An 11,378-nucleotide genomic window follows, 5' to 3' on the forward strand; every position below is an offset into this window, starting at 1 on the left:
TCGGCGGAGGGGGGGTGGGGGGGGGAGTCTCAGAGAGAGAGGGAGCGGAGGTATGTTTGGGTGTGCGTGAAGCGGCGAGAAGAATGCTGCTAAAATGGATAATTAAGGTTTTAAATGAGGACCCTCGTTCCAAGAAAAGAGAGAGTGAGAGAGAGAGAGAGAGAGAGAGAGAGCGAGAGAGAGAGAGAGAGAAAGAGATGACAAATGCCGCAAATGTTTTGAACGACTCGCAGCAGCTTCCAAATCAGCCTGAGCTAATGTGTTGGAGTAGTTGAAAACAGATTTTCCTTCTCTTCTTTTTTTGGCTGCAGCCGACTTCTCTGCACGTCCGACGGGGCAGCGCGCTGCTTAGGCCACAAGTGCGCCTGCATTTTTTTTTTTGTTTTTTTCGGGGGAGGGGGGGAGGTGCAGGCACAGCAGATTGACTGGGAGACGTGCGGTGGTTCTCCCGGGCGCTCTGCGTCTCCGCGCATATGTCTGTCCCCACGGCGGTGTTGTATAATCGCCCGTGGCGAACAAAGGCCTGACAATGACGGAGCCTCCTCTCCGCGACTCCACGTGCACGCGCGCACACACACACACACACACACACACACACACACACACACACACACACACACACACACACAGTGCAGCACTCAGTCAGGAACAGCTGAAATGTGCTCCGCGATACGGCCGAATTGGAAGCAGCCAGGATTTCTCTCATGCCAGACGCCACAGGACGAAGAATCAGAGTTTGTTTGTTTTTGTTTTTCTTCCTCCTGCTTTATCGCATCGCACCTCTTTTCTGTCCCCGTGCTCGTCTGTTTATCCGCTGGCTCTTTCCCTGCCGGGCGCGATAAAACCACCAATTGACTGTCGGCTGAGCTCGGCCGGCCACACCCATCGCACTGACCGACTTGCTTTGTGTACATACCAGGCCCTGATGAGTGATGGCCTGCTGCAGACAGGAATGCAAGGCACAAGGCAACTGATGTTCTCGCACACGTCCGTCTCCTCGGCCGGCGGGCTTGTAAAAATAAAAAAAGTGAGAGAGAGTGAGAGAGAGAGAGAGAGAGAGAGTGAGAGAGAGAGAGAGAGAGAATGAGAGTGAGAGAGAGTGAGAGTGAGAGAGAGAGTGAGAGAGAGTGAGTGAGAGAGAGAGAGAGTGAGAGAGAGCGAGAGAGTGTGAGAGAGAGAGAGAGATAGACAGAGTGAGAGAGAGAGAGAGAGAGAGAGCGAGAGAGTGTGTGTGAGAGAGTGAGAGAGAGAGAGAGAGAGAGAGCGAGAGAGTGTGTGTGAGAGAGAGAGAGAGATAGACAGAATGAGAGAGAGAGAGAGAAAAGGAAAAAACAAGAGGTTTGTGCTCCTCTGCGTGCCTCTGTTTGTACGTGGAAACCCGGCTTCAATTACCACGCATCAGCATGAATTTGTTATGAGGTGTCATTTCATCATTTTTATGGACTTAATAACAAAGGGAAAAACATCCATAGGTGTACAAAACGGCCAGACCGTGATTTATCTTGATCTATAAATTTCCTGCGCATGAATTCCATTGTATTATACATAAACTAGAGGGATTTGAATATAAATTGAAAGCCTCGGGCCCGCTCCCCAAAGCTAAACTGTAAATAATAACTCCAAACTTTTTTTTTTCTAATCTTTGGTAATTGAAGCAAATGGGTTTTGCAGGGGGGAGATTTGTTGCCGGCAAACGTACACGCGCTCATTTTTATTTACGAGGATGCGAGGGGCTGAGCAGTGTAATGAGTGAAAATGCATGCTTAATTTAAATGGCGAGTGTGTCTGTTAGGGAATGCATTAGAGTCTGCAGAAGAAGCGCAAGACATATTAATTGACAGACAGGAACCGCTGTCTCCGAGGTTGATACAAGTAATTTATTACTTCAGAAACGAATGCCACCGCCAGAATGTGCTTCATTAATTTCAAATTTAGTTTTAATTTCAAGCTGTTGCCCCTTGAGAAGAATAAGGTGGCAACTTGTGTTTGAAGAGACACCCCCCCCACCCCCCGCTCCCTCTCCTCTCCACCTCTCCCTCTCTCCATCTCTTTCTGTCCTCCACCTCGACCCCCTCATCTCTCTCTCTCTCTCCTTCCATCCTCTGTCTCTCCCCCTCTCGCTCTGTGGCTGCCTGCAGTACAGAACAAAGAGCAGAAAACAGAGGCAGAGTGGGAGGGGTTGGCCACCGGGTTGAGTTAGAAACAAAATATATATATAAAACCATGCCAACATTTAAAGGAGACGAGGTTAGGAAATAATTACCGCAACATTTTAGAGTGGTAAATACTTCAGATGGCCGCTCTGCTTCCTGTGGAGAATGTTTGAGCGTCACTATATTGCCTGTCTGTCTGTTCTCTCCGTCATAAAAAAAAATACCAATCTGTAGCTTTCGATATGATGTATGTGTGGTTCTGACGGGATTCCTGTTTTCTGTTTCAGCATACGTCCCTGAAGATGAGAAGGAAGCAGCCCTCCTGGATGAGGACCTGGATGGAGAGGACTCGGCTCAGGAAGGGGAGGAGCCTGCTGCCAAGTTCCTGTGTCAGGACAAGGACTTCCTTCTCAAGGAAAGGCCAGGATCCACTGGCTTCCATGACTCCCCTAATCCTGCCGACTTTTCCGGTCAGGAGCTGGACAGTGAATCTCACCTGAGTGAGTCCAGCGACAGAATGTCTGACTTTGAGAGCTTGTCGCTAAAAAATGACGACGACCTCCTTTCAAAGGACCACTCCGTCGCCCTGTCTTCCTCTTCCATGCCCACTCCTGTCGCGGCTGCAGTTCCGTCGAGTGGCGACGAGGCCATGCTAGCAACAACGGGGTCTGTGGCTGACAGCTTGGAAAAGATGAAGGCCATTTACACCTCTTTTCTGACCAACTCCTACTGGTCCGCACTGAATCTCAACCTGAGCCAGCAGCCTGCAGAAAAGCCCCCTCGCAGCCATAGCAGCAGCAGTAGCAGCAGCAGTAGCAGTAGCTGTGGCAGTGGAGGGTATGATTGGCACCAGACAGCTATAGCTAAAACCCTCCAGCAGGCCTCACAGAACCACCATCATCGTCTGGGCCTGGTTCAGCACCCCTCAGGGGCTGTCACAGCTGCATCAACTGAACCACATTTGTTTAGTACGGTCCAGCTGTACAGGCAGAGCTCCAAACTGTACGGCTCCATATTTACCGGCGCCAGCAAGTTTCGTTGCAAGGACTGCAGCGCCGCCTACGACACGCTGGTGGAACTGACAGTGCACATGAATGAGACCGGCCACTACCGTGATGACAACCACGAGACTGACAGCGAGGGGACCAAGCGGTGGTCAAAACCTAGGAAGCGCTCCCTGCTAGAGATGGAGGGAAAGGAGGATGCACAGAAGGTTCTGAAGTGCATGTACTGCGGGCACTCCTTTGAATCCCTTCAGGACCTCAGTGTCCATATGATCAAGACAAAACACTACCAGAAAGTGCCTCTGAAGGAGCCGGTTACGCCAGTGGCAGCTAAGATTATCTCTTCCTCGCGAAAGAGACTTCCGGTTGACCTAGACATCCCGAGTTCCCCTGACTCTAATGGAGGCCCCACACCTAAGCCCACCCCCCTCAGTGACTCCAATGATATACTCCAGAAGGTAGCCAACCCCTACATAACTCCGAACAACCGCTACGGACACCAGAACGGCGCCAGCTACGCCTGGCAGTTTGAATCGAGGAAGTCCCAAATCCTCAAATGCATGGAATGTGGCAGCTCTCACGACACGCTGCAAGAGCTCACTGCACACATGATGGTGACAGGACACTTTATTAAAGTCACAAACTCAGCTATTAAAAAGGGTAAACCAGTTGTAGAGGCACCTGCTCCATTCCCCATATCTAGCTCAACAGCTGAAGAAAAGTTCCAGTCCGTTCCTTTGGCTGCAACGACTTTTTCACCTCCGCCGGCTCCGGTGCCTCCTCCAACCAGCATATCGCCATCTGGCATCGTTGTCGAGGTAAAGAAGGAGGAAAAAGAGGAGGAATGCACTAAAGAGTCCCACATCAACAATGGCAATGATCTCAACAAGGACAAAAAGGCAGGAAGTGAAGAAGAACCCGAAGAGAAATTTGATATTTCTTCAAAATACTCTTATCTGACTGAGGAGGATCTGGACAAAAGCCCAAAAGGAGGTCTTGATATCCTAAAGTCTTTGGAGAACACAGTGACCTCAGCCATCAATAAAGCCCAAAATGGTGCTCCAAGTTGGGGTGGGTATCCCAGTATTCACGCCGCCTACCAGCTCCCCAACATAATGAAGCTGTCTCTTGGCAACTCCGGGAAGAGCTCCCCTCTGAAGTACATGTTCCCTGGAGTTGACATTCTCTCCCCTACCAGTAAGAATCAGCCACTGATCTCCCCGTCCAACTGCCAGACCTCACCACTGCCCAAAAACAATTTCCACGCCATGGAAGAACTCGTGAAGAAAGTGACAGAGAAGGTGGCCAAGGTCGAGGAAAAAATGCGAGACCCGAGCGGCCTCGTGAAAGGATCTCCACACAGACGCACCACGCCCTCGCCCTGCCACAGCGAGGCCGGGGACCCCGCAAGGGAAGAGTCCGCCAAGGAAAACAAGAGCGGAGGCGCGGAGAACTCGAGCGGAGCAGACAAGGTGGTCGGCGGCGGCGGGGGCGTAGCCGGCCACAAGGTTACGAACGGAGAGGTTTTGAAGAAAGAGGCCGTGGAGAACGGAGTGGAGTCCGCTGCGGTGGCGTCTCCGCGGCCCTCGGCCCTGTGTGGCAGCACGGCCATCATCACGGACCACCCTCCTCCAGAGCAACCCTTTGTCAACCCTCTTAGCGCACTGCAGTCGGTGATGAACGTCCACCTGGGCAAGGCTGCCAAGCCTGCTCTGCCCTCCCTTGACCCCATGAGCATGCTCTTTAAGATGAGCAACAGCCTGGCCGAGAAGGCAGCAGTGGCCGCGTCCACCCCACCAGCACAAACCAAAAAGCCCAGCAACGACCACTTGGACCGCTACTTTTACCAGCAGCACATAAACAATGACCAACCCATAGATCTCACCAAAGGCAAGCACGCTGACAAGAACAGCAATAGCGGCTCTTTGGCTTCAACGGCCCTCTCCTCCGCCATCTCCACCCCGTCCTCAATTTCCCCCTCCGCTACTCTGACCATGACCAAAGCCTCTGCGGCAGTAGCTTCCTTTATGGCCTCCTCCCCGCTGAGAGAAAACGCACTGTCCGACATCTCAGACATGCTAAGAAACTTAACAGAGAGCCAGGCCGTTTCCAAGTCCTCCACCCCGACCAGCCTCTCGGAGCGCTCCGACATCGAAGGCATCACACACGATGAGACCGAAGACATTTCGCCGGCCCAGAAGCGCAAGGGTCGCCAGTCCAACTGGAACCCCCAGCACCTCCTCATCCTGCAAGCTCAGTTCGCCTCCAGTCTGAGGCAAACGAGTGACGGAAAGTACATGATGTCTGATTTGAGCCCGCAGGAGAGAATGCACATCTCCCGTTTTACTGGCCTGTCAATGACTACTATATCCCACTGGCTGGCCAACGTCAAGTACCAGCTCAGAAGAACTGGTGGCACCAAGTTTTTGAAAAACCTGGATTCGGGTCACCCGGTGTTCTTCTGCGGCGACTGCGCCTCTCAGATCCGTTCGCCGTCCACTTACGTCAGCCACTTAGAGTCCCACTTGGGATTCCGTCTGCGAGACCTGTCCAAGCTCTCCGGGGAGCAGCTGCTCAGCCAGTTATCTCACAAACACCATCAGCAGTGCCACACCAAAGGACAATCGGAAAAACTGCTTTCCAATCTCCATTCATCCGGCCACCATTTACCTTCCTCCCTGCCGCCCTCTTTACCTCTCTCCCTGCCCCCGTCCCTCACCAACTCCCTGCCCTCAGCCGAGTCCTTGTCGCCGTCCCCCGACAACGACGAGGACAGCGTGGCTGTGTACCAGTGCAAGCTCTGCAGCCGGACTTTTGCGAGCAAGCACGCGGTCAAGCTCCACCTGAGCAAGACTCACGGAAAGTCCCCCGAGGACCATCTCATGTTTGTGTGCGAGCTGGACAAACAGTAGCACCGTTGGATGGACAGCGCTGGATTATTTTCTAACGGCTCACCTTCTCCTCAGCATCTTCACGGACATGTCCTTCAAAGACAGTAACATGTTATGAACAAGATGGAGCTGCACAAAGGCGACATGCAACTACTGCTTATAGTTTTGGCACATGGTTTTAAATTTTTGTGTTGTAGCAGTTATTCTCTCTTCCCTCTCTTTCTCTGCAGCCTAAGCATCGGACAAAAATAGTGACTTTTTCTTCAAAATGTGCAGAATGAGTCTGTTGTCATGGAAAGGATATATGAAGGTTTAAAAAAAAAAGTTTCTAAGATGAAGTGGTGTGTATTTTGAAAGTTGTTTAAATGGAATTAAGGTCCTTTCTATTTTGGCATCACCAGCGCGTGATAAGCTGCATGCATAAATGAAACAGTTTGGTTGGACATTTTATTACTAAATCTGGTGCACTTTCTCTAATGTTGTGTTCTTGTTTTTTCCTTCTTTTTGTTTCTTTTCTTTTTTTTCTTTCTTTTTTTTTTTTCGTCCTGCCAGATTCCGAATTTACATTTTAACCCTCTGAGTACGTCAAAAGCACTTCTGCTCCCAAGATCCAAAAATGACTCACTCAAGATTTGGGATAGGGGAAATACTTAGACATCGGTGAGAACTGGATGTGCATTGTCCGCATCCTGTCTGTAATTGCTTCCATCTTCGGACAATGTCAAGTCCAATATCTGGCATAAAAGCATCTTATTTTTAAGTATCCTCTATTTACGTAATGGTTTACTGTTTGGGCTTCATATTTGTGTAAGAGAAAACATGACAAACGCATTATAGCATATGAACAGAGGGAAAAAAAATGACATTATGTTCCTTGGTTGATCAGGGACCTGTATTCATTCAGGTTTGTGTAAAATATGTACATAAAAACATATTAATTAATTCCTCTCTAAATTATGCATTATTTCTATATTTTTTAATTTAAAAAAAAACAAAAAAAACTAAAACAAACGATTATGACTATCTGCTGGTCCACAGTGTCTGTAGACATAAAATGAAAAAGGTTTTGCACAATAGTTTTATAAATGTGTTATTTAATTAAAGGACACGGGGAAAAGGAGAGGAAGGAAAAGTGAAGACAGCAGTGAGTCTTTTCAGCCCCAACTCGTGCTCAAAGGGTTAAAGACTCTTTTTACCTGACACTACTCTATACGTGCCACTGTGTGAACATTTAAAAAGAACCTGAAGGTTGTACAAAAAAAGATGTTACTTTATGAAGATATTTCACATGTAAACTGTTATTTATAAGCACTCTTGGTTGTTTCATATTGTTGAATGCCTTTTTGATTTGTCTGTTTTTTTTTTTTTTGGTTTTTTTTTTGTTGTTTTTTTTCCTCCTCTCCGTCGAATTACTCTTGCCATGATTTCACACTGCAGCTTTATCTTTTTTGGATATGAAAGGTAACCATGGTTACGCTAACCTCCTGAGTGACAAGTTCTGCTACATTTTTGGCAGTTCATTTACTAGGTAACTGACAGCTGCCAGTGTAGAGACATGAAAAAAAAAATCCTTATGTGTAAAATATTGGCATGTAAACAGCACAGACAGTGTAATGCATTCCGTGCTGTTAGTCTTTTTCGCATTTCGTTCTCTTGTTTTTATGTTGTTGTTGTTCTTGACAATGAACCCCCATTATATGACTTCATATAACCTTGTTTTCTACTGCAGCATTAAAAAAAAAAAAAAGGAAACCGTTTTTTGCAATAATGCCTGTGCGTGCGTGTGTGTTTGCATCTTGTGTCATCGCTATCAATTATGCCTGCGCTGTGCGGTCCCTAATGAGCACATTAGACCAGCGAGTGTGTGTGATGAGCGGCAGACTAGTTTACAGTGACTGGCAGTCGCAGGACAATGCACGAGACACGTGTGCGTGCATACGTGCGTACGGGAACTTCACATGCAGGCTTTGCTGGGAGCAATTCTCTGTTTTCCAGCCGACTCCGGCCGAGACGCTCGATTCTATACGTGTGAGACTGAGTCTGCAGCGAGAGAACAGAGCCTCACAAACAGTTAACTATCAAATGACAAAGTTGTTTTTATCATTGAAAGGGGGCAGATGAGCAATCAAACACCCGGTGGGCAACGGAGCTTCACGCTCGCCTCCTCTCCCTCTCCACGCAGGATACGTTCCTCTCTATATCTTCCAGCTCTATAATTACCTCCAACACCCATTTTGTGACGACTCTCCGCAAAGGTAAGAAGCCTGACAGGCATATTTGCTTCGGCTTCATTGGAGATGACAACAATGCCGACAAGATGAGCAGGTTCTTTAAAGTGTTTATTTATTCATAATTTTACCTGTCCAAAGCTGTGATGAAATAGAAATCGTATCACTATCAATTTAACGAATTGCCGCATGGCACCGTGATACGGACTGTATATTTATATTGCGCTCTCAAGAAAGAAATCTATTTCTGTCCACGATCTACATTGGAATCTGTGCGCGATCCGTGCTGATAAGGGCCAGAGAGGCTGGTATTAGAAAGAACAATGGAGACGCCACACATATTATCAGTGCAGGAACACAAACAGAAATGCCATAGAGATTCATAGAAAGCAATCAATATAACGTAGAAAAATATATATACACATACATATATACAGCCAGTATGTACCGCGCTGTGCATTCAAAATGAACTTCCACACATGTCATGATGAGGTTTTGAGGACCAAACAAAATCTCTGCACAAGTAAAGGTGCACATAAAATAATCTAATAAAATATGCACATATATGGAGATGTAAAAGTGCCAGAAATAAATAATTACAAAAACATTAGAGTGATGTACAGTAAGTAAATGTGTCATAATCTGTGTTATTCATTAAGATACAAATTAATTTTATGAAAAAAAAAAGAAAGAAAAAAAGTCTGTAGGCGGGGTTAGATCTCCTCTAATCCATTGCTTTGGTCTGAAGTCTTTCGAAACATGGCTGCTACTCTACAGCCACAATATCTTTATGAACTTTCTCAGGTGTTGGTGAGAGATATTTTAGACCCAGCAGACGATGTGCAACCAGGACCTGCTGGCCCATACAATGTGAAAACACCTTTCTTTCTTTGCTGCTATAGCACTGGCTGTAAATTAGCAGGCGTTTCATGGTGGCAGAGGCTAGGGTATAGTTATTAATATGCTACTGTACGTATGAAAGGGCCCGGAAGCCGAGCCGTGTCCTCCACACAGACACAGACACACACACACACACACACACACACCACTACCTATCAACAACCATGATGACGTGAGAAGGTGACACTTTGTGTGAAAGCTACCTTCAAAACTGGAGGCTGGAGTCTGGCACTGTATTTAAGGCTCATTAGCCTCAAAGGAAACATGCATGATGCTGGAGTGTCAGGGAGCTATTTTAAATCGCTCTGCTCTTACGTTCACTGACCAAAGATTTTAGAAGGTCAAAATAAGCAAGCAATGCAGGATGCCACCACACTAGACAAAAAGGGGTACGAAGGCACATGCAGACAAATATAGGAACACTTGCAATAATATATTTTTGCTATATATATACATACATATATCTCCATTTTCAATATCTGCAGGGTGAAAGGGGGTCTGCAGGAGCCTATCCAGGCTGTCATACAGTGAAAACAGGGTGACGCCCTGGACAAGTCCGACCCATGTTAATTGCGGGGTCATGCGTACATACATATGTGCATATACAGAACATATACATTAACAAAATATACTCTTAGTCCTGTGACACTGAGCAAACTCTTTCGTCTTGTCAGTGCAAGTGAGACGTTGATCTAAGTCACATACCATCACTTGCTCTTCTCTGCTTTGGAACATTGCAAGCACCAAAAAAACAAACTGCAAAGACACAAAGTAGGCTTTAAAGTACTGTGCCGTAGACGGTGCTGGTCTCTGAAACAAACCACACCCTCTTTGTAGACGCGCACAATGCCGCCGTCAAAATCCCCCCCGGAACACAGAGGGAACCTCCCAAACAGTAAGCTGCTCACCTTCACTTGAGAAAAGGTGTGCTGCAGATCCAGATAGCTTTATCTACAACAGGGGCGGCGGTGGTGGTGGTGGTGGTGGTGGTGGTGGGAGGGTGGGAATACAAGCTCAGTGGATCCACGGCGCACAATGGAATCACACAGCATAACACAAATAAAGCCAGAGTACAAGCCAGCTCACTCCTCACACAAAGACGCACAGACGGCAGCCTGTCCGTCTCACTTTCCCGGGGTTCTTTTCTCCTCCGCCGCCGCTCCTTCTTCTCCCCGCTCGCTCCTTCATTTCCACACAAGGTTGTCACTCAGACGCGTCGCTATCAGCTTTCCAGGGCCGCTGCCACAGCCTTTTTGCCAAACATGACAACGAGGAATAATCTTTGACAAACAATAGGAAACTCCACTCGTAAGGGCCCAGTCGCTCACACGTGCCCCCATTGCTGCCGACGACCCCTGGCTTTGAAGAACATGGCAGAATCAACTGATTAAGCAATCTCTACAACTGTGACTGAAACATAAATCTCATTTCACCAAAAGAAATCAGAGTTTCTGGCCACAAATTGTCAGTCTTTCTTTTTTTAAAGATCCTGTCCTGTCGACCGCTGATTCAATTTGTGATGCCAAGACGTCTGTTGTGCTTACAAAATATGTTGTTCAATAATTGTGTTCCAGCTGAAGGTCGTCACAGAGAGAAAGCTGTGGCCATCAGTATTTTTTTTTTTTTTTTATGTTTTTTTACGTCTCGCCCTCTCAAACGGCATTGGATTTTGTCATCATCGCCACACATGTTGTTGGTGTTTTCAGCTAATCGGCTCCTGTCTCCTCAAAGCTGATTCAACCATACGGGCCTCTGTGCCAACATTAGCAAGGCAGCGATTCAACAATGCTCTCCGCTGGGAGCAACCATTCAATTTGTAGAAACCACACGTCTCAGACACTGGGAACGACGGCAGGGGAAATTTTCTTTGAGGGAAACACGAAACGAGGTTCTTTTTGGAGACTGTGGGTGTCAAGGAACAAGGAGGTTGCACATCAGAGTTACACCAGAGGCCACTGAAAGACAGAACCATGGCGATGTGTAATTATTTGTACCAGATAATAAACTTAATATACACACACTATACTGTATATAAAATCAAAGCTAAAAATCATATATGGTATTATTTTCAAGGTTAAGTGTGTAATTTTTTTTTATAGATTTTGAATCAGAAACAGCGACATCAAGTGGTTATGTTTTAGATTGCAGCGTCTTTCACTCTCCATCCCCCTCCTGAGCTTGCCAGTGAACTACGGTGGCCTG

At 47.2% G+C, this 11,378-nt stretch overlaps 1 protein-coding gene across 1 annotated transcript; it reads left to right on the forward strand.

Moving 5' to 3' along the window:
* Positions 1-2,529: 2,529 nt before the first annotated feature.
* Positions 2,530-6,073, forward strand: tshz3b (teashirt zinc finger homeobox 3b). Its single transcript, XM_076017156.1, has one exon. It carries the CDS (start codon positions 2,671-2,673, stop codon positions 6,067-6,069), a length of 3,399 nt encoding a protein of 1,132 aa, XP_075873271.1. The 5' UTR covers positions 2,530-2,670; the 3' UTR covers positions 6,070-6,073.
* Positions 6,074-11,378: the final 5,305 nt, after the last annotated feature.

This window comes from Nelusetta ayraudi, unplaced genomic scaffold (assembly GCF_046127955.1).
Source record: "Nelusetta ayraudi isolate G7.1 ecotype Tasmania unplaced genomic scaffold, CSIRO-AGI_Nayr_v1 ptg000265l, whole genome shotgun sequence".
NCBI classification, from domain to species: Eukaryota; Metazoa; Chordata; class Actinopteri; order Tetraodontiformes; family Monacanthidae; genus Nelusetta; species Nelusetta ayraudi.